General features: G+C 49.7%; 1 protein-coding gene across 1 annotated transcript in view; it reads left to right on the top strand.

Moving 5' to 3' along the window:
* Window positions 1-22778, top strand: part of TNXB (tenascin XB) — a 112527-nt gene extending 89749 nt beyond the window's left edge. The window contains 10 exon segments of the mRNA XM_030197294.1: window positions 891-1034; window positions 1984-2103; window positions 4285-4428; window positions 4549-4679; window positions 6997-7129; window positions 9679-9830; window positions 10710-10806; window positions 11584-11745; window positions 12490-12653; window positions 22006-22778. Coding sequence (XP_030053154.1) covers window positions 891-1034; window positions 1984-2103; window positions 4285-4428; window positions 4549-4679; window positions 6997-7129; window positions 9679-9830; window positions 10710-10806; window positions 11584-11745; window positions 12490-12653; window positions 22006-22104 — 1346 coding nt within the window. The 3' untranslated portion in view covers window positions 22105-22778.
* Window positions 22779-23674: the final 896 nt, after the last annotated feature.

Here is a 23674-nt window from a genome sequence, read left to right as displayed (position 1 = left end):
TCTGTTTGGGTGGAGGTGCATCAGGGATCTGTGCTGGGGCCTGTATTGCTTCATGTGTTTATTAAATGATCTGCAGCTAGGGGTGATGGGTCGGGTGGTCAGGTTTGTGGAAGTCGTTGAAATGGCAGAGGATTGCAAAGATTTTCAGAAGGATCCCGGGAGGCTGGACATCTAGGTAACAGATGAAATTTGGTGTGGACAAGGGCAAAGTGATACACATAGGGAAAAATGTGTTTTTGTGGAGTTTATTATGAACACAGTACATTAACATTTGCAGTCCAACATACCGAGGCTATTGAAAAGGCAAATGGAATGTTAGGAAGTGTGTGAAAAAGGACAGAGAACATGATGGAGACTATGTAAAGGTCCCTGGTGCATTTGCACCTTGATTATTGTGTGCAGTTCTGGGAATCCCATCTCAAAGAAAGGATATAGGGAAAATGGAAAAGGTTCAAAGAAAGGCAACGGATGATAAAGGGGAGAACACCTCTTTTATGAAGGAAACCAAACAGAAAAGATGTCAGAGAGGGGATATGATAGTCTCTTTGGTTTATCTGTTTCCTGTTCTGTCTTTGGTTTATCTGTTTCCTGTTCTGTCTATTTATTGGCATTCCTTTCTGCTTTCCTGAAGATTTATTAGGTATGGCAGGTAATAAGAAGCATAAGAAAGCGAGAAGGTTTGGTTTTACTCCTAGTCTATGTCTGGGTCTTGCAGATAAAGAACAGCCGAAAATACAAGTTCCAGAATACATTAGGGCAGAAGGGGTGGGGGTAAAACCAGGACTGTCTCAACCTGTTCCTCACAATCTGTTTTTTTTTCTTTAGGGACCCCTAGGGCTTTGAGAGTGATTTTTGCCTGATCCCCATCCTGTCTGATTTTTTTTCCTTAGGGGAACCTCTAAGCATGAATGTGGACAGTGGAAAGACTAAAGCCACTCTCACTGGCCTGATCCCTGGATCACGCTATGAGGTCAGCGTGATGGCATTGCGTGGATTTGAGGAGAGTGGACCTCTCACCGGTTTCCTAACAACAGGTAATGTCCCTCTTGCCCCCTAGGATGTCTGAGATCTGCTGAAGGAAAGAAACACATCCTGAGCTTTGTGCTCTAGTGTCACTCTGCAGTGATCTGAGCTGGGCGCCTCAGAAGCAGCCACACACAAATACAGGCAATACTAGACAAAGGCATGAGCAATAGGAAAAAAAACACATCCTGAGCTTTGTGCTCTAGTGTCACTCTGCAGTAACTGTAAGCAGCAGCAATATGTGAGCTGGGAGACCCAGGAGCAGCCTGCCTGCCTACCCCCCCCCCCCCCCCAAGCCTCTATGAGTCACTGTTGTATAACTCCCTTCCATCAGCTAACCTGGAGAACAGAAGGCTATGCCAGTTTGCCCTCCCCCCCCCCCCCCCCCCGCTCCCCCCCTCAGACTATAGGTATGTGGTCAACTAAGATAGGGGAGTTTCTATAGAAAAGTTGCCGAGGGTTGGGGGGGGGGGGTACTTTTACTACTGAAGCACGAATATGTATGAGCTGCATTTCTATACACTGCCTCCATTACATGCAAATCATGCATATTCATTGTGGGTATCTGAAAAATCAAACTGGGCTTCAGCCCTCAAGGACTCTGTTCTAGAGCTTCCTACTCCCTGGAACACCTTTGGCTCCTGTGAATGATTTATACCTTTAAAGCAGGGATTCTTAATCCAGTCCTCAGGACACACCTAGCCAGTCAGGTTTTCAAGATACCCACAATGAATATGCATGAGATAAATTTGCATACAGTGGAGATAGGGCATGCAAATCTACCTCATGCATATTCATTGTGGGTATCCTGAAAACCTGACTGACTGGGTGTGTCCCGAGGTCTGGGTTGAGAATCCCTGCTTGAATGTGTCTATATTTTGGTCTGCAAGTCTTCTCCCTTACGGCATATGGTGGGCAGGTGTTTCCCAGCGTAGAATAACCCATCCCATTTTTTTCTAGTACCTGACGGGCCCACAGACCTCCGGGCGGTGAACGTCGATGACTCCTCAGCCCTTCTGCTGTGGAAGCCGCCCTTGGCCGCAGTGGACTCTTACGTCGTTGCCTATCAGGCTGAAAACGGTAAGCGGAGGGGGCAGCGTCGCTTATTCAAAAGCAAATCCATGGGGGTGGGAAGAAGGCAGAGACTGGATCAGCTCCCCACTCTGTTCCATTTTATTTATTAATCTATAGCAGTACTAAGAATCTAAGGACATAGGTCTTGATATCCAAGAATTTATGCCCATAAATTGACCTGTGAAAATTTACTAGGGCTGGATCAGTGTGTCAATTTTTACTCAACATTTCACTAAGGAGTAAATAATTTGGCTGTCACCAGCATTAAACCCCGGATAGTCAATGTCAGGTTATGTCTGGACACCAGAATGGATTTTCCTGGCCTACGCAGGCAGCTAAGTGTGACCAGCTTTTCCTACATGAGCACGCAGCTGTGGAATGCACTACCAACCAAATTGAAAACAATTAACGAAATAACTAACTTTCGCAAATCTCTGAAAACCTATTTCTTCAACAAGGCCTACCACAAGAATCCATAGCTTAATTATAACACTTCACCACTCCACCCTTATTCTGAATGTCTTCTTTTTATAACTGTTTGCTTAGTTCTTCTTTGTCATTCTTGATCTCTTTGTAACACCAATTGTACCTTTTACCCTGGAATGGCAATGCCAAAACAGGTCTTTGTAAGCCACATTGAGCCTGCAAATAGGTGGGAAAATGTGGGATACAAGTGCAATAAATAAATAAATAAATAAAATAGTCAGCACTTAACCGCATAAGATGAACCATGTAAAGAGAGGATTGTGTTTTATGTGGTTAAGCGCATATGTGGTGACTCCGCCCTACCCACAAAATAGCCGGTTCCAGCTCAGGCGTTAACTGTGCGGATATTAACTGCCGCTGAATATGTCTGGTTAGCTCCAGATAAGCGATTTAAATGGCCAGAAATGTCTCCTGGCCATTTCAATCGCTTTGATTGTCGCTCCCCTAAACACTTAAATTTAGGAGCATAAGAAGTGGGAGGATATAGGACGGGGAAAAGAAGTTAGGAGCTTAGTACCGATTTTCAGCACTAGGGCTTATAAATCTAGACAAACGAATGGCAGGCCTAAATTTATGAGCACAACTTTTAAGCTCCTAAATTAAGATGAATTTTCAGCTGAAAAGTTAGACATCTAAAGGGCCCTTTCGCCAAACTGCGGGAAAAGTGGCCTTAGCACACCCTCGCGCTGGTCTTTCTTGTACACTAAGGCCATTTTTACTGCAGGGGTAAAATGGCCAAATTTTCTATTTTCCCATTAATGGTTACATGTTAATTTTCTCATTAGCACGTGAACCCCTAATGTCACCTACCTTGTAGAAAGTAGGTAAGCCTGTATTAACTGATTTGCATAGACATGTCATCTTTCTGCCCCCAGACATGCCCCCTGTGTGAAATTTGTTTTAAAATATTTTAGCGTGCGGCTTGCATGTGCACATTCAAACATTATTGTAGGACGTCTCGGTGTGCCCCACATTGGTGCTTACCGCAGCTTTGTAAAAAAGCCCCTAAGTTTGGCTGAAAATAGGGCACATATTTAGATGCTTAAATTTAGGAGCTCAGCACTTTCTGAATATTGGGCCCATCGAGCGGAGTTCAGGGTTTTTAAAGGGAGAAAGAGAGCATTTGTTGTATACAGGGAGGGGGCTGGAGGAGTAGATGTATGTGTAGGAACCCCAGAAGCTCAGGATCATTCAGACTGAAACTCCCCCCCCCCCCCCCAATTTGGTTCCTCTCCTTTTAATTTTTGAAGAGGAAGTGGCCTAGTGGTTAGAACCAAGGAGATTTAATTGACAGGAGATGGCGGTAGCCTGCTTGGACCATTATCTGGCCTGAAGCCAGTAGGCGGAGCTTGCCACCATATTGAGTCACCCAAAACAATGGCAAACTCTTATTAGAAATAACGGACTGCCTATATAAGGTTGAATTGTTTTGAGTGTATCAAGATTGTGGCTGTGTGAGGGGGAAGGTTTCATCTCTTGTCAATTAAACTTCCTTAATTAGAACAAAGGGTGGCAAACTAGGGAAGCCAGGGTTCACATCCTGCTTCAAACACTAACAATCTTTGGGGCTGGGCAAGTCATTGTATCTTCCATTACCTCAAGTAGGTAAGCTCTTCACTGCAGGAACATATCATACCTGAATACTTATCGCTTGGCAGTATTATTTTCCTTAACTTAAGCTTCTGGCTACTTTTCCCACAGTACCAGCAGTCACTAGAACCATTTCCGGCAGCAGCTCCAGCCTCCCACTCAGCGGCCTGAGGGTGAACACGGAATACAAGGTCCAAATACACAGCAACAGAGGTTCCAATAGCAGTTCTCCTGCCAGCACCACTTTCACCACTGGTCTGTACCGCCCTGTCTCCTGTTTAAGCGCCTTCGGGCATCTAGCACCGTAGACAACAGCCAAAATTTCACCCCACCCAGGATGTTTGTGCTCATCTCTGTCTGTCTGTCTTTCTCCAGGTGCTGATGCCCCCAGGGATCTGACAGCCAGCGAGGTGACTCCCCGCAGCGCACTGCTGTCCTGGACAGCCCCCCAGGTCAAACCCACAGCCTATGTCCTGACTTACGAGACACCCTCTGGGGAAAAAGAGGTACGTCGGTGAGAGGAAGGGGCCCTTCTGGTTATATTTTACTGTTCTGTGTGTGTTTGTCAGTCCATTCATTGCTCTACCGCTTATCCATCTCGCCAATCAGCGCCATGCGAGTGATACGGCCACTCAGGGCACCAAATTTGCTTCCTCTAGGCACTGGCAAAGTTGGCAGGATGGGAGGGGCACAGATGGACGAGGTGCACAGGGTGCAACCATGACTCGATACAGTCCTGAATCCAACACGCAGACCTCTGAGTGCGATCCACCCCACCGTCAGCATACAAGCATCCAGTTTCCCACCCTGTTCTCCTTCTTTCCCCTCCCTCTCTTTTACGCCAGTACATGAGTTAAAAAGTGTCTGCCCAGTTAAATAATCTCTGTGGGGCTAGCCGAGAATATATAACGCCTCTGAATATCCCCTCTAGCTGCCTAAGCTGGAACTGACTATGTTGTGGGCGACCCGAGGGCGGAATCGAGGCAGATTCGGCTCTTATACAGTTAAGTACCGATATCCAGCACTAACTGGATAACGTAACCAGATAAATTGAACTGCATAAAACATGCCTTATCTTTGTCCGGTTTCACTTATCCAGTTGTGCTGGATATTGGCTCTTAACCAGATAACAGCCAGCTGTCCTCACATACTTGGATATTGAATGCCGGCTCCTGGACATTGCGTGGTATTAAATATCCGGCTATAAAGCCAGCGACACTGCTCATGACTTCCGGATGAATGTTTACTCCAAAGTGAACTGCTGCGGCAATAAGAAATGCTGTGTCAATCAGACGTGTAGCCAGACCTCAGTTTTGGGGTGGGGGCACATTTTGCCCTGCCCCTCCCCCCACCGCAACCCTGAAATGTACCTCCTGGATTAGAGGTGGAATAAAGTTAGCTTAACTCCCATTTCTGGATCTTATGTCAGTCTATGGGGCTTCCCAGGTGCAGCAATACACCCTGGACCACAGACTAACTGCAGCCCCAGAAATGAGAGTTAACCACCAGGACTTCAATTTCAGGGCTTAAAAGATCATGAGTTAACCGTTCTCCCAGCTAACTGCTTTATTAGCATGAGATTTGCATGGAGTATGCTAATTTCAGTGTACAGTTTTGTTTTGTTGTTTAATTTTATTTTTATTAAATTTTACAACTATACAAAACAAAACACTTACATAAATGCATTATACCGCAACTAACACTGAGTCCAACACTATTTCACTAAGCATTACAAGATAAATAAGAATCCACAGTTTTCCACTTCTTAAGACCAGCAAAATATCCCACTGAAGAATAAGAAACAGATTGTTCATATTTCTTGTACAAGAAAATCCAGTTCCACCAAAGATGTACAGTCACTTGAGAGTTGTCTTTCCAATGCAATATAATTAACTTTATGTTTAAACGTTTTTTATTGACACTGCAGCAACATAAACATTGTTATACAGGCTCTGCATATAACGTCCATCCAACCTCGATCTAAGTATACAACAATTGCTAACTAACATGCAGCATTTGTGAATTTTTTATTCCAACATTTATTACCCCATCAAGAAGTACCTATCTTCCCCCCACCCTCTCCCGTACCCTTCTTTTACCCCCCCCCCCCTTTTACCCCAGACCTGGAAAACCATTCAGTAACAGCCCGTGGAGTTCACCCTGCATTTAAAAGTAAACTACGACCTCTATGGCTTAGACTTTGCAGATAAGGGCCCCAAACAGCCAAAAATGTGACTCTCTTTTTCTGTGAGAACCTGGATTCTCCAGCCTCCCAAGACACCAGCTGATGTAACTGGTTTCTCCAGTGCCAGTATGCCTTGACTGTCCAGTACTGTAAGATACATTTCCTGGCCAATAAGCTCATCTTACGGAGCATTAATGTTTCAAATCGATTCTGCCCTCTAAAGGACCCCGGAATATCTAAAATCAATTGTTCAGCTGTCCCCAGGATCCGAAGCCCCAACCACTGCAATATAATTAACTTTAAAGCAACAGCTGTAAGAAAGTCAAACAATGATTTATCATCATCTGAAAGAAAGAATGGAATACAAATGGACTTCCAGATTATATATTTTGCTATTTTCAGTGTACAGTTTTACTCACATTTGTACACACCTTATATTGAAAGTTAAAAACCCTTATTAAACTAAAAAAAAAATGCACTCAGCTTAATACACCTTATTACATAGGCTTGTCTTTCCTTTTGGCTGTCTCTCTTTGTCTATCCTGCTGTGCCTGTCTCTTTCTTGCCCCATTCTCTTTCCCCTTTCCTTCCTCCCTCTCTCTGTCTCTCCACCCAATACGATTCTCTTTATTTTTCAGGAGGTCAAACTCCCTCCATCTGTGAACTCACACGAGCTGTGGGATCTCATTCCTTCCACCCAATACCAGGCCCGCCTGCAGGCACTCAGAGGGGATGTCAGAAGTGCACCCACCAGCACCTTGTTTACCACAGGTACCTGGGACAGGAATAGGGTATGAAAGCAGGGGTGAGACACATCAGATTCAGAGAAACTGATACAATCTCTCTAAACCTGGAAAAAGTAATGGGGCAATTTGACAAACTGAAGAGTAGCAAATCACCTGGACCAGATGGTAAATGCATCCCAGAGTACTGATAGAATTGAAAATGAACTTGCAGAGCTATTGTTACGATTATGTCATTTATCTTTAAAATCAAGCATGGTACAAGAAGATTGGAGGGTGGCCAATATAACGCCAATTTATACACATGGTTCCAGAAGTGATCTGGGAAATTATACACCCAAAAAAGGTGATCCAGGAAATTATAGACCAGAGAGCCAGAGGCTATTAAAAAGACTAAAATTACAGAGCATATACTTAAGCATGGATTAATGAGACAAAGCCAATAAGGATTTAGTCAAGGGAAATCTTGCTTCACCAATCAGTAAATTTCTTTTAAGGGGTGGACAAACATGTGGATAAAGGTGAGCCGGTTGATATTGTATATGAGGAAATTAGAAAGTCATGGGATAGGTGGTAATGTCCTATTGTGGATTAAAAACTGGTTAAAAGACAGAAAACAGAGAGTAGGGTTAAATGGTCAATATTCTCAATGGAGAAGGGTAGTTAGTGGGGTTCCACAGGGGTCTGTGCTGGGACCGCTGCTTTTTAACATATTTATAAATGATCTAGAGATTGGAATAACTAGTGAGGTAATTACATTTGCTGATGAAACAAAGTTATTCAAAATTGTTAAATCACAAGAGGACTGTGAAACATTGCAAGAGGACCTTACGAGACTGGGACTGGGCGTCTAAATGGCAGAAGACATTTAATGTGAGCAAGTGCAGTGATGCAGGTGGGAAAGAGGAAGGAACCCAAACTATATCTATTTGAATCACCACCCAGGAAAAGATCTAGGTGTCATCGTTGAGGATACGTTGAAACCCTCTGCTCAGTGTGCAGCAGCAGCTAAGAAAGCAAATAGAATTAGGTATTAGAAAAGGAATGGAAAACAAAAATGAGGACATTATAATGACTTTGTATCACTCCATGGTACGACCGTACCTCAAATACTGTGTGCAATTCTGGTCACCGCATCTCAAAAAAGATATAGTGGAATTGAAAAAGGTGCAGAGAAGGGTGATGAAAATGATAGTGGATGGGAAGACTTCCCTATGAAAGGAGGAAAAGGCTAAAGCAGCTAGAGCTCTTCAGCTTGGAGAAGAGAAGGCTCAGGGGAGACGTGATAGAGGTCTATAAAGTACTGCGTGGAGTGGAACAAGTAGATGTGAATCGCTTGTTTACTCTTTCCAAAAATACTAGGCCTAGGGGACACACAATGAAGCTACTAAGTAGTAAAATTAAAACAAAGCAGAGAAAATATTTCTTCACTTAACCTGTAATTAAACTCTGGAATTTGTTACCAGAGAATGTGGTAAAAGCAGTTAGCTTAGCAGGATTTAAAAAAAGTGTGGATAGTTTCCTAAAAGAAAAGCCCATAAGCCATTATTAAGATGGACTTAGGAAAATTCAGTTATTTCTAGGATAAGCAGCATAAAATCTGTTTTACTGTTTTGGGATCTTGCCAGGTACTTGTGACCTGGATTGGCCACTGTTGGAAACAGGATACTGGGCTTGACAGACCTTCAGTCTGTCCCAGTATGGCAACGCTTATGTTCTTATGTACGTTATGTTCACTGGTGTCAAGCTTTTCTGTTCGAGAAGTGCCTGAGCGCTGTTATATAGAGAATACCATAGTTCAGGAATAAAAGGGTCCTTGGGGTGATAATGCCTGATAAGGTGGTGAAACAGGTAGAAAAGGTGACAGCAAAATTCAGACGGATGCTTGAGTACACAAGGAGAGGAATGGCCAGCAGGAAAAGGAGGCGATGATGCCCCTTTATAAGACTCTGGTGAGACCTCATTTAGAATATTGTGTACAATTCTGGAGACCCACCTTCAAAAAGATATAAACAGGATGGAGTCAGTCCAGAGGGCAGCTACTAAAATGGTCAGTGGTCTTTGTCATAAAGCATATAGGAGCAGCCGTAAAGATCTCAAGATGTATACGTTGGAAGAAAGGTGGGAGAGGGGAGATATGATAGAGATATTTAAATATTTCTGTGACATAAATCCACTGGAGGGAAGTCTCTTTCCATTCAAAGGAAGCTCTGGAATGAGGGGGCAAGGGATGAAGGTGAAGGGGGACAGACGTAAGGAAATACTTCTTCATGGAAAGGGTGGTGGATGTGTGGAATGCCCTCCCGGTGGAGACGAAGACTGGGTGAATTCAAGAAAGTGTGGCATAATAAGCACAGATGATTTCTGAGAGAGAGGAAGGGATTGTAAAGCTGTGTAGTTGTTATGGACCTGCAGATCGAATAGGCCATATGGTCTTTATCTGCTGTCATTTTTATGTTTCCACATTTGACCCTGGCGTGAATTTTCCTTAGACAGCATGTAAAATACACATCATTTTTCAAGGGGATCCTCTTCCGCCCCTGGCATTTACCAGCTCCCCTTCCACTTTCATTACAGGGCGCCTGAGGTTTCCCTTCCCCCGGGACTGCGTGGAGGAGTACCTAAACGGCATCACTCGCTCCAGACCAGCCACCATCTTCCTGGGCGGAGATCGGAAGCAACCACTGAAGGTTTTCTGTGATATGGAGACAGATGGGGGAGGCTGGATTGTGAGTATAGCAGGCTGAAGAGGGGTGGGGGGGGGGGGGGGAATGAGTCATGAAAGGGTTACTACATTATGTCCGGTCAAGCAAACATGCTGATCCAGGCTTGGTTCTACCTCACTTGTACTCTTTATTTTCAGAGGGAAAGCAAGGGAACATTCAGAACTAGCGTTCCCTGCATGCAGTGGGGCAAAGCCAACACGGGATCTGTCTTTCGGTTGACCCAGGGTGAGGGCAAGCGGTCATACAGTCTATGGGCCTAGGATTGCCAACTGGATCCAGATTCATCCAACAGAGTTGACCCAGTCCTGGGTTTACCCCATTGCATGCAGGAACTTCTAGTTCTGATTTCCCCATGGCAAGAAAAGCAAGACTACAAGTCCCTGCATGCAGTGGGGTAAACCCAGGACTGGATCAACTTTGTCAAAGAAACCTGGATCCAGTTGGCAACTTTATATGGATCTCCCATGAGAGAGTCCCTGGTTCCTGCTTGTGGGGAACAAAAGGATTGACAGCGTCGCCTGGTATAAGGTGGAGAAGATGGTGGGTGGCGGTGGTAGGGGATTTCATTTTGGGGATCAGGGTAACCCTCTCTTGGGTTTACTCCCACTGCATGCTGGGAGTTTGCAGGTCTGATTTCCCTAAGGAACTACCAGTCCCAGCATGCACCTTGGAGAGGAGTAAAACTAGGACTGGCTTACAGTGACCCTGCTAGAAGATGGGGGGGGGGGGGATGGAGGAGGAGGAAGAGGGCACAGTTCACCTGCTCTTCTCATGGGACATTGATGGAGACGACGCAGAAATTACTGCAGCCCATTCCCTCCTGCTAATGCCGATGTTCTGTCTGGGGTGGGGCCTGTTTCTTCCCTCTGGGGGCTCTGGCAGGTTTTCCAGCGTCGAATGAACGGGAAAACCGACTTCTGGAGAGACTGGGACGACTACGCAGCCGGCTTTGGCAACCTGACCCAGGAATTCTGGCTTGGTAAGAGGAAAGAGTGGCACCCCCCCCCCCCCCCTCAGTTGCAACCAAACCCCTAGTTAATCAGACAGACCGATACAGTCACAGATTTTCCTCACTGAATGCAGGGACCTATAGTTCTGCATTTTCTCATTGGCTTCCCTAAGCAACATCAGAACTGCAGATCCAGTGCAGAGAGTGGAGACAATTCAAGGTTGGATCAGCCTGTCTGATTGATATGGCATGAGGTGTAAACCCAGACTTCTCCCCTATCCTGTCCACTCTTCTCTCTCTTCTGAGGTGATAGCTCCTTATCCCTGTGCCCATCCCCTGAACCCTCCAGTCCCCAGTGCTCAAAAGGCGACAGGCTGTGTATCTCTCTGTGCTCATCCCCTGATCCTTCCAGTCCCCAATGTCCTAGAGGTGACAGACCCTGTACCCCTGTGTCCATCCCCTAACACTCCTTTTTATCTCTGTGTCAATCCCCTGAGCCCTCCAGTCCATGATGTCTTAGAGGTGACAGGTTCTGCATCCCTGTGTCCATCCCCTGAACACTTTTTTTTTATCCCTGTATCCATCTCCTGAGCCCCCCCCCCCAGTCCACAGTATCTTAGCAATAACAAGTTCTGTATCCCTGTGCCCATCCCCTGAACCCTCCAGTCCCCAGTGCTCTAAAGGTGACAGGCTCTGTACCCCTGTGTCCATCCCCTGAGCCCTCGTCCCCAGTGCTCTAGAGGTGACAAGGCTCTGTATTCCCTGTGTCATTAATGAGATGGGGTATTGCATATATTCTTCTTCCAGGCAACAACAACTTGCATCAGCTGACATCTCAGGGAGTGTTCGAGCTTCGTGTGGACCTTCGTGCAAGCAACGAATCTGTTTATGCCCTGTACGACTACTTCCGCATTGAACCGGAACCCAAATATTATCGACTCCGGCTTGGGAAATACAGCGGCACGGCAGGTACATCCTGACTCTATTATGGGACTACCATGCGGGACCACTGGGGAGGTGGGTGGGGGGATAAAATGAGAACTGCCAGGGGGGTATGGGAAGGAATGGAGGGGAGTAACGTGAGGTACTTGAATACAGCACAGATAGATGAAGGGCATGAGGTTATGATGTACAGGGGGGAAAAGGCACCTGGTACAACATGGGCATGGTGTAAAGGATTATAGCATGGCAGGGACATAAGAAAGACTGCTTTCTGTTTTTTCTGATTCCAGGCTGCCTGATATCTGTCTCTCTCTCTCTCTCTCTCTCTCTCTCTGCTTCTTGGAACCTGGGCTGTGCTCTCTCCCTGTTTCTGTTATCTCCTGGTCTCCTGGGTTGTGCTTGCTCTTTCTCTGATTCGAATTCATTGCCAGAGAATGTGGTAAAGGTGGTTAGCTTAGCAGGGGTTTAAAAAGGTTTGGATGGCTTCCTAAAGGAAAAGTCCATAGACCGTTATTAAGATGGACTTGGGGAAAATCCACTGCTTATTTCTGGGTTAAGCAGCATAAAATGTATTGTACTGTTTTGGGATCTTGCCAGGTATTTGTGACCTGGATTGGCCACTGTTGGAAACAGGATGCTGGGCTTGATGGACCTTTGGTTTGTCCCAGTGTGGCAACACTTATGTACTTAAACTGTGTGCTGACACTCTTCCACCCTGTGTCTCTGGGCTGTGCTCCCTCTGACCCTTGCACGTGTTCTCTCTCTGCACAGGAGACTCATTATCATACCACAGTGGGAGCGTTTTCTCTACCCGGGACCGAGACTACAACCGGCAGATCCTACCCTGTGCCGTATCGTACCGTGGAGCCTGGTGGTATCGCAACTGCCATTACTCCAATCTGAACGGCATGTACAGCCACAGCAAAGACCATCAGGTAAGGGACATCGCCAGGAGCGTGAGAACACTCGGTTGTGGAACAGAGTCCCCACTGAACACTATGTCCTCTGACAGAGTCCCCACTGTCAAAAGAGTTGTCACGAGAACACTCAATCCTACAACACAGTCCCCACTGTCAAAAGAGCTGTCACAAGAACACTCAATCCTACGACACAGTCCCCAATGTCAAAAGAGCAGTCACAAGAACACTCAATCCTACGACACAGTCCACAGTGTCAAAACAGCTGTCACAAGAACACTCAGTCCTCCCACACAGTCCCCACTGTCAAAAGAGCTGTCACAAGAACACTCAATCCTCCCCAGTGACATAGAAACATGACGGCAGATAAGGGTCAAATGGCGAATCCAGTCTGCCCATCCTCAGTAACCACTAACTCCTGCTTTTCCTAAGAGATGCCATGTGTCCTGTCCCACGATTTCTTAATTTCTGACACAGTCCTCTTCTCCACGACCTGCACCAGGAGGCCATTCCACTCATCCACCACCCTTTCCGTGAAAGAGTATTTTCTTAGATTCCTCCTAAGCCTATTTCCTCTTAACGACATCCTATGCCCCCTCATTCCAGAGTTTTCCTTCATTTGAAAAAGGCTCACTTCCTGTACATTAACACCACTGAGGTATTTAAACATCTCTATCATATCCCCTCTCTCTCTCACCTATCTTCCAGCGTATACATGTTGAGGTTTATAAGCAGTGGTGTGCTGGTAAATGTTTAACAACAGGCTCTCTCCCAGGTCCACCTCTGAGCCCCCCCCCCCCCCCCCCCCCAAATTGCAGAGCTGGCTATAGCCGGGGAGAGAGCCTGGGGAGGGGGTGGGGCAATGCATTACTCCAGAAAAAAAAATTAAATGATCCCAGGTTCCAATCTAATTCATGTTTAATGTGGGCTAAAATGCCATAAATAAGTAAATAAATAAAAACTTTTAATGTTGAGCACCTGATTCTCAAAGTGGACATATTCCAAATACTATAATCAAAATAAAATGGTGACTTTGTTTTTCTGATCATGCTGGCCCAGTATCCGATTCTGCTGCTATCTGTCCTCTTAACTCCGTTTCCAGGGCTTCCTTTCCATTTTTCTTTACTTTGCACCTTTTTTTCATTTCTTGCCCTACATCCTTAAGTAAAAGCTGGGTCCTCCGCAGACTTGACCAGTGGATCCAGCTTCTGCCTATTTTCTTCATCCACGTGCAGTTTTTCTCCTCTCTTTCTTTTCCCTCATCTCATCTCCTTCCTCACTCTTCCCTCTCCTCCATCCATGTCCAGCATTTTTTCTCTCCCTTCCCTCTCCTCCATCCACCCATGTCCAGCAACCCTCCTCTCCCCCTGCCCCCCCTCCAGCCACCCATACCCAGCGATTGTCCTCTCTCCCCTGTCCCCCCTCCAGCCACCCATACCCAGCGATTGCCCTGTCTCCCCTGCCCCCCTCCAGCCACCCATACCCAGTGATTGCCCTGTCTCTCCTGCCCCCCCTCCAGCCACCCATACCCAGCGATTGCCCTCTCTCCCCTGCCCCCCTCCAGCTACCCATACCCAGTGACTGTCCTCTCTCCCCTGCCCCCCTTCCAACCACCCATACCCAGTGGCGTAGCCAGAAGACAATTTTTGGGTGGGCCAGCGGGTTGGATGGGTGGGTACTACAACCCCAACCCCCCCCCCCCCCCCCCACACACACACACGCAGCGCACAGCACCTTTAAAGTTATCGACGCTGCCTCCACTCACCTTCTCCCACCGTGGCGCTGACTCGTCTCCTGCACTTCATGGTCTCCGTCTCCCACTGCCGTGGCAGCGCTCTATCGGCGCTGCCTGCCTGACAGCTGACAGACGCGGCGCGACGACGTCCTGCTCCGGGACCTTCCCTCTGCCGCATGCAATCCACCCTGCGTAAACAGGAAGTTGAATCAACGCGGCAGAGGGAAGGCCCCGGAGCAGGAGGACATCGCGTCGCGTCTGTCAGCTGTCAGGCAGGCAGCGCTGATAGCAAATTGAAAGCGCTGCCGTGAGGGTGGGAGACAGACACCGCGAAGTGCAGGAGAGGAGGCAGCGCTACGGCGGGGGTGGGAGAAGGTGAGGATGGGCCTGAGACGAAACTGGGTGGTCCTGGGCCCATCCAGGCCCACCCGTAGCTACGCCCCTGCCCATACCCAGCAATTGTCTTCTCTCCCCTACCCCCCTCCAGCCACCCATACCCAGCGATTGTCCTCTCTCCCCTGCCCCCCTCCAGCCACCCATACCCAGCAATTGTCCTCTCTCCCCTGCCCCCTCCAGCCACCCATACCCAGCGATTGCCCTGTCTCCCCTGCCCCCCCTGCAACCACCCATACCCAGCGATTGCCCTCTCTCCCCTGCCCCCCTCCAGCCACCCATACCCAGCGATTGTCCTCTCTCCCCTGCCCCCCCTCCAGCCACCCATACCCAGCGATTGCCCTGTCTCCCCTGCCCCCCCTCCAACCACCCATACCCAGCGATTGCCCTCTCTCCCCTGCCCCCCTCCAGCCACCCATACCCAGCGATGGTCCTCTCTCCCCTGCCCCCCTCCAACCACCCATGCCAGCAATTGTCCTCTCTCCCCTGCCCCCCCTCCAGCCACCCATACCCAGCGACTGTCCTCTCTCCCCTGCCCCCCCTCCAGCCACCCATACCCAGCGACTGTCCTCTCTCCCCTGCCCCCCTCCAGCCACCCATACCCAGCGATTGTCCTCTCTCCCCTGCCCCCCCTCCAACCACCCATACCCAGCGATTGCCCTGTCTCCCCTGCCCCCCCTCCAGCCACCCATACCCAGCGATTACCCTCTCTCCCCTGCGACTGTCCTCTCTCCCCTGCCCCCCTCCAGCCATCCATACCCAGCGATTGTCCTCTCTCCCCTGCCCCCCTCCAGCCACCCATACCCAGCGATTGCCCTCTCCCCTGCCCCCCTCCAGCCACCCATGCCCAGCGATTGCCCTGTCTCTCCTGCCCCCCCTCCAGCCACCCATACCCAGCGATTGCCCTCTCTCCCCTGCCCCCCTCCAGCTACCCATACCCAGCAATTGTCTTCTCTCCCCTGCCCCCCTCCAGCCACCCATACCCAGCGATTGCCCTCTCTCCCCTGCCCCCCTCCAGCTACCCATACCCAGTGACTGTCCTCTCTCCCCTGCCCCCCTTCCAACCACCCATACCCAGTGGCATAGCCAGAAGACAATTTTTGGGTGGGCCAGTGGGTTGGATGGGTGGGCACTACAACCCCAACCCCCCCCCCCCCCCACACACACGCAGCGCACAGCACCTTTAAAGTTATCGACGCTGCCTCCACTCACCTTCTCCCACCGTGGCGCTGACTCGTCTCCTGCACTTCATGGTCTCCGTCTCCCACTGCCGTGGCAGCGCTCTATCGGCGCTGCCTGCCTGACAGCTGACAGATGCGGCGCGACGACGTCCTGCTCCGGGACCTTCCCTCTGCCGCATGCAATCCACCCTGCGTAAACAGGAAGTTGAATCAACGCGGCAGAGGGAAGGCCCCGGAGCAGGAGGACATCGCGTCGCGTCTGTCAGCTGTCAGGCAGGCAGCGCTGATAGCAAATTGAAAGCGCTGCTGTGAGGGTGGGAGACAGACACCGCGAAGTGCAGGAAAGGAGGCAGCGCTACGGCGGGGGTGGGAGAAGGTGAGGATGGGCCTGAGACGAAACTGGGTGGGCCTGGGCCCATCCAGGCCCACCCGTAGCTACGCCCCTGCCCATACCCAGCAATTGTCTTCTCTCCCCTGCCCCCCTCCAGCCACCCATACCCAGCGATTGTCCTCTCTCCCCTGCCCCCCTCCAGCCACCCATACCCAGCGATTGTCCTCTCTCCCCTGCCCCCCTCCAGCCACCCATACCCAGCAATTGTCCTCTCTCCCCTGCCCCCTCCAGCCACCCATACCCAGCGATTGCCCTGTCTCCCCTGCCCCCCCTCCAACCACCCATACCCAGCGATTGCCCTCTCTCCCCTGCCCCCCTCCAACCACCCATACCCAGCGATTGTCCTCTCTCCCCTGCCCCCCTCCAGCCACCCATACCCAGCGATTGCCCTGTCTCCCCTGCCCCCCCTCCAACCACCCATACCCAGCGATTGCCCTCTCTCCCCTGCCCCCCTCCAGCCACCCATACCCAGCGATGGTCCTCTCTCCCCTGCCCCCCTCCAACCACCCATGCCAGCAATTGTCCTCTCTCCCCTGCCACCCATACCCAGCAATTGTCCTCTCTCCCCTGCCCCCTCCAGCCACCCATACCCAGCGATTGCCCTCTCCCCTGCCCCCCCTCCAACCACCCATACCCAGCGATTGCCCTCTCTCCCCTGCCCCCCTCCAACCACCCATACCCAGCGATTGTCCTCTCTCCCCTGCCCCCCTCCAGCCACCCATACCCAGCGATTGCCCTGTCTCCCCTGCCCCCCCTCCAACCACCCATACCCAGCGATTGCCCTCTCTCCCCTGCCCCCCTCCAGCCACCCATACCCAGCGATGGTCCTCTCTCCCCTGCCCCCCTCCAACCACCCATGCCAGCAATTGTCCTCTCTCCCCTGCCACCCATACCCAGCGACTGTCCTCTCTCCCCTGCCCCCCCTCCAGCCACCCATACCCAGCGACTGTCCTCTCTCCCCTGCCCCCCTCCAGCCACCCATACCCAGCGATTGTCCTCTCTCCCCTGCCCCCCCTCCAACCACCCATACCCAGCGATTGCCCTGTCTCCCCTGCCCCCCCTCCAGCCACCCATACCCAGCGATTACCCTCTCTCCCCTGTGACTGTCCTCTCTCCCCTGCCCCCCTCCAGCCATCCATACCCAGCGATTGTCCTCTCTCCCCTGCCCCCCTCCAGCCACCCATACCCAGCGATTGCCCTCTCCCCTGCCCCCCTCCAGCCACCCATGCCCAGCGATTGCCCTGTCTCTCCTGCCCCCCCTCCAGCCACCCATACCCAGCGATTGCCCTCTCTCCCCTGCCCCCCTCCAGCTACCCATACCCAGTGACTGTCCTCTCTCCCCTGCCCCCCTCCAGCTACCCATACCCAGCAATTGTCTTCTCTCCCCTGCCCCCCTCCAGCCACCCATACCCAGCGATTGCCCTCTCTCCCCTGCCCCCCTCCAGCCACCCATACCCAGTGACTGTCCTCTCTCCCCTGCCCCCCTCCAGCTACCCATACCCAGTGACTGTCCTCTCTCCCCTGCCCCCCTTCCAACCACCCATACCCAGCAATTGTCTTCTCTCCCCTGCCCCCCTCCAGCCACCCATACCCAGCGACTGTCCTCTCTCCCCTGCCCCCCTCCAGCCACCCATACCCAGCGATTGCCCTCTCCCCTGCCCCCCTCCAGCCACCCATGCCAGCGATTGTCCTCTCTCCCCTGCCCCCCCTCCAACCACCCATACCCAGCGATTGTCTTCTCTCCCCTACCCCCCAGCCACCCATACCCAGCAACTGTCCTCTCTCCCCTGCCCCCCCCTCCAGCCACCCATACCCAGCGACTGTCCTCTCTCCCCTGCCCCCCCTCCAGTCACCCATACCCAGCGATTGTCGGTTGTTGAGTGGATTCTTCGGGGCAGGCAGGAAAGATCCCCAGTCTTTCCTGCCCGCTGCTGGCTACTGCATCGCTCTTCAAAATGGTCGTCGAGACTTACAAGGGCGGCCTCCAAGACTTCAGCAGAAGTCTCGGCGGCCATTTTTAAACAGCAATCTGGCAGCGGGGGAGGGTCAGCACTGGCAGCGGGCAGGCAAGACTGGGGATCTTTCCTGCCTGCCCTGAAGAATCCATACACTGGGACGGACCCTGTAGCTCGAGGGAGGAAGGGAGGGAGCCTGTAGCTTGAGGGAAGGCGGGAGAGAGCCTGTAGCTTGAGGGAAGGAGGGAGGAGAGCCGGCTCGCCCTGAACAACAACTGGCTCCCAAGATCAGGGCCGTGCCAACACGGTAAGCGAGGTAAGCATGGCAGGGGGGCGCTTCCCTCTGGGGGGCGCCGCCGCACCATGCTCACCTCGCTCGCCCTCCCCCCAACATCCCTTTTCTTTTTTTTTCCTTTTTAAATGTACCTCCGTAGCGGTTCCGGCAGCGCAGCGTCAGTGAAGGAGGCAGCGCTCCCGACGTCGCTAGCCTTCCCTTCGCTGTGTTCCGCCTTCTTCTGACATCATTTCTGACGTCAGAAGAAGGCGGAACACAGCGAAGGGAAGGCTAGTGACGTCGGGAGCGCCGCCTCCTTCACTGACACTGCTCTGCCGGAACCGCCATGGAGGTACATTTAAAAGAAAAAAAAAGAAAAGGGATGTTGGGGGGAGAGAAGAGGGCGGGCAGTTGAACAATGGGAGCGGGAGGGCAGGGGAGAGACGAGAGCATGGATACGAGGGGGGGTCATGGAAGGGAGAGAGGGGAATTGCTGGAAAAGGATGAATGGAGGGGGCAGGGGACAAAGGAGCATGGATGGGCATGGATTGGGAGGGCAGGGCTCAGGGAGAGAGGGGAATTGCTGGAAAGGGATGAATGGAGGGGCAGGGGACAGAGGAGCATGGATGGGAGGGCAGGGCTCAGGGAGAGAGGAGAAATTGCTGGACATAGAGGGGAGGGAAGAAAGATGAAGGAGATGAAATGAGGGAAAAGGAAGAGAGGAGAAAAACTGCACATGGATGAAGAAAATAGGCAGAAGCTGAGGACCAGAAATGAAGAAGAAAGAAGGAAAGGAAAGAAATAAATGGAAAGGAAGCCCTGGAAACGGAGTTAAGAGGACAGATAGCAGCAGAATCAGATACTGGGCCAGCATGATCAGAAAAAGAAAGTCACCAGACAACAAAGGTAGAAAAAAATCATTTTATTTTCATTTTAGTGTTTGGAATATGTCCACTTTGAGAATTTACATCTGCTATCTTATTTTGCAATGTATAGCAATTTGTTTCTAAGAATATTGCTGACAATTCCTGTCAGTGTGGCAAGTGGTGAGCGATCATTTTCACGGGGGGGGGGGGGGGGGGGCGCGCCACCGCCGCCGCCACCGCCGCCGCCAACTGATAGTCTGCAGGGGGGTGCCAGAGACCCTAGGCACGGCCCTGCCCAAGATGGTAAAAAATTTAACAACTGGCTCTTGCCAGCGGGCTCCAGCACACCACTATTTATAAGCCTGTCCCTATATGTTTTATGACCGAGACTGCTGACCAATTTTGTAGCTTCCCTCTTGACCGACTCCATCCTGTTTCTGTAAGTGCGGTCTCCAGTCTCCCTCCCTGTAACTGGGGCCTCATCAGAGACTTGTACAAGGGCACTATCACCTCTTCTTTTTTTCCTGCTGGTCATCCCTCTCCTTATGCACCCAAGCATCCTTCTGGCTTTGACCATCACCTTTTCTACCCGTTTGGCCACCTTAAGGTCATCAGACACAATCACCCTCAAGCCTGGCTTTTCTTTTGTACACAGAAGCTCTTCACCTCCTATACTGTACCTTTCCCTCAGGTTTTTGTGACCCAAGTGCATGACCCTGCATTTCTTAGCATTAAAGTTTAGTTGCCAATTATCGGACCATTCTTCAATCTTCGCCAGATCCTTCCTCATGCTATCCACACCCTCCGGGATGTCCACCTTGTTACAGAGTTTGGTATCATCTGCAAAGAGACAAACCTTACCAGACAGTCTTTCTGCAATACCACTCACAAAGATGTTAAAAAGAGCCAGCCCGAGGATCGACCCTTGCAGTACACCAATAATAACATCCTTTTTCTCAGGGCAAACTCCATTTACCACTACCCTGTGTCTCCTTCCATTTAACCAATTTTTAACCCAGTCAGTCACTTTAGGTCCCATACCGAGGGCATTCAGTTTATTTATCAGTCGCCTGTGCGGATCCGTGTCAAAGGCTTTGCTAAAATCTAAGTACATCACATCTAGCTCCCCTCCCACGTCCAACTGTTTGGTCACCCAGTCAAAGAAGCCAATCAGCTTTGTCCAACGAGATCTGCCTCTAGTGAAACCATTGCTGCCTCGGGTCCTGCAGTCCATTCGATTCGAGAAACCTCACAATCCTCTGCTTTAGAAGCTTTACTCACCATGAAGGTCAGACTGACCAGTCTGTAATTCGCAACCTCCTCCTTGCTTCCATTCTTGTGGTCCCTCTGCACAAGAACGGAAAAAAAGTCATAAGAACACTTGGTCCTCTGACAGTGCTCACCTTCTAAACAACTCAGTTCTCATTATTATTAGCCATTGTTCATGCAGAGGGCCACTCATTTTAGAGCCTCCAAATACTTAAGAACATAAGAGTAGCCATACTGGGTTAGACCAATGGTCCATCTAGCCCAGTATCCTGTTTCCAAACAGTGGCCAAGCCAGGTCACAAGTACCTGGCAGAAGCCCAATTAGCAGCAACATTCCAGAACCCCAAAAAGTAATAAGATTCCGGAATCCCAAAGAGTAGTGACATTCCATGTAGAACTCCAAGAACAGCAAGATTCTTGAATTCTAAAGAGTAACAAGATTTCATGTAGAACCCCAAAGAGTAGCAAGATTCCAGGCACAATCTCAAAGAATATGCAGGAATATCCTAGATTCCGCAAAATCCTCAAATCGTTCCTATTCAAACCCTTACAAAGAACGACCATATCTCAAACAATTAATTATTACCTGAATTGGTTATTACTCTATTTACCATTAACTTTCTTTTTGCTTCATGTACAATTTCTTATACATAAGATTTTCTAAATGTTAAACATCCATAGCTATCCCAGTATGTTTATGATACTGTATTGTAAAATTGGATTCTTACAACAAATTATTTTCTTATGCATTATTCTTTGTTGCGTATCCTATATTGTTTATTGCAAGCCACATTGAACTCAAACTTCTTTTGGATAATGTGGAATATAAATGTCACAAATAATAATAATATAAAGAGTAGCAAGATTCCATTCAGAAACTCAGATAATAGCAACATTCCACATAGAACCCCAAAGAATAGCAAGATTCCGGAATCCCAAAGAATAGCAAGGTTCCATGAAGAATCTCAAAAAGTAGCAAGATTTTGGAACCCTAAAGAATAGCAACATTCTATGCTACAAATCCCAGGGCAAGCCGTTGCTTCCCGTGTCTGTCTCAATAGCAGACTATGGACTTTTCCTCCAGGAATTTGTCCAGACCTTTTTTAAACCCAGAGGTATTACGTGTGAAGTTATGAAACCTATGTGCTGATTCTGCTGCTCCCAGTGAGAAAAGCTGTCTTGCCCCTTCTATTTTGTTATTGTATAACTAAAATACACTTTTTGCAACTTATAATATGACGAGTCATTACAATGAGTTGATCGCCTCTTTCGCTCTTTCTCTCTCTTCTCCACTTATCTCCTGCAGGGTATAACCTGGTATAACTGGAAAGGTTTTGATTTTTCAATTCCCTTCACTGAGATGAAATTACGACCTCGAAATGGTACAGCTCTGCTGAGGCTCTGAACTGTGTACCGGAGGGAGAAAATAGACCATGGGGTAATGAGAGATATCAGATGTGTGCAAGAGGGAGGGCTTCTCGCCCCACCTAGAACAGAGCCTCCTTACTCCCCTCTCCCCAGCCGGGGCAGCAGGGAGGGCAGGAAGGCAGTAAGAGGAATTCAAAGATCCAAAAAGTAATTCCAAACATCATTATACAGCAAATAATTCATACATCATAAGCCTAACACAGAAATTGGTTCGACTCCTGCACAAGGCTCTCAAGATTTGCTCATCAGCTCTCCGTGCTGTTTTCATGCTTTATATGTCTCGCCTTGATGCCTACTTGGGGCTGTGATAGAGATCTGCACTTCAGCTGTCTGTGCTGTTTTCATGCTTCATGTGCATCAGTGCAGTGCCTGTATGGGGATTTCCAGATGACATTCAGCACAGCTGCACCCCCCTCATGTCCTCTGAAGCACGGGAGCTGCTAAAGCAGGAGGCATCTTGAAGAAAGTCTATAAAGCTTAAAATGGCTCCTGACCAGGAACAGGACCTGCCCAACCGAATTAGCTGCTTTAACCCCTTCTGTGCTAGGATGCTGCTTCCGACCAGACAGCTAATGATTATAGCACCTTGTATGTTTTCCGATGTATGTGCAAGGGGACACAGAGCCCTTTACAAGTTTACAGGACTGGGGGGGGGGGGGGAAGGGGTGGTGTGTGTGTGTATTGGGGAGGACTGTGGTGAAGGGGAGGAGAAGGGGAAACAGAGGAGGGGACCAGAGGCTCAGTTGTGACTGTTTTTTTGTGCAAGTGGAAATAGCTTTACTATAACTAAGAAAGAAATATTTTCAAATAAAACTTAAAATTATATTTAAAAAAAAATTACCTGGGAGCCTTTGTTTTGTCAGTGTATGTCTTTATCAATACTACGACTACTGCTTATCAATGCTAGAGCGCTTCTAGAGACAGTCCCTGATCCACAGAGCTTACAATCTTGTCAAATCTAACATGTGTGACACACAAGAGTGTTTACAGGAAATGTGAGCTGGTTTAGATGTAAAGGAAGCCCCCAAAAGGTGATGAAGAAAATTCATCAAAACTCTTACTGTTTATCTTTTCCCGAACTTTGTCATCATTTCCCAGGGGTAATGTCAGGGCCACTGGAGGGGGGGGGGGGGGTAGTAGGGGTTAAAATTCCATGCCGGGGGTCAAAATTCCACACCGGGGTCTGTCTCTCTCCTGCTCCTGACAGGACATGAGTGATCGTGTCCCGACAGGAGCAGGAGAGAAAAAACTCCAGCGCCAGGCCCCCCGTTGGAGGCTGAGGAGGACCCGGAGGAGCAGACACAGCAGGCTGGCGGGGATCCCTTCTGGGCCCCGCCAGCAGAAGAGTCCTTCCTCCAGCGCTTCTCTTCTTCAGTCTGCCGCAACAGCAGCTGCTTTTCCCCTCAGGCCGCGCACGCTTGGTTTTGAAACGGAGCACGCATGAAGTGAGAGAAAAACAGCCGCAGGGGCAGGCCATGTGGCAGAGTGAAGAACAGCAGCGCTGAAGGAAGGACTCTTCTGCTGGCGGGACCTTGGGATCCCCGCCA

This window comes from Microcaecilia unicolor, chromosome 3 (assembly GCF_901765095.1).
Source record: "Microcaecilia unicolor chromosome 3, aMicUni1.1, whole genome shotgun sequence".
Taxonomy (NCBI): domain Eukaryota; kingdom Metazoa; phylum Chordata; class Amphibia; order Gymnophiona; family Siphonopidae; genus Microcaecilia; species Microcaecilia unicolor.
Note: the sequence above shows the minus strand (reverse complement) of the source record. Positions and strands in the feature narration are given on the sequence as shown.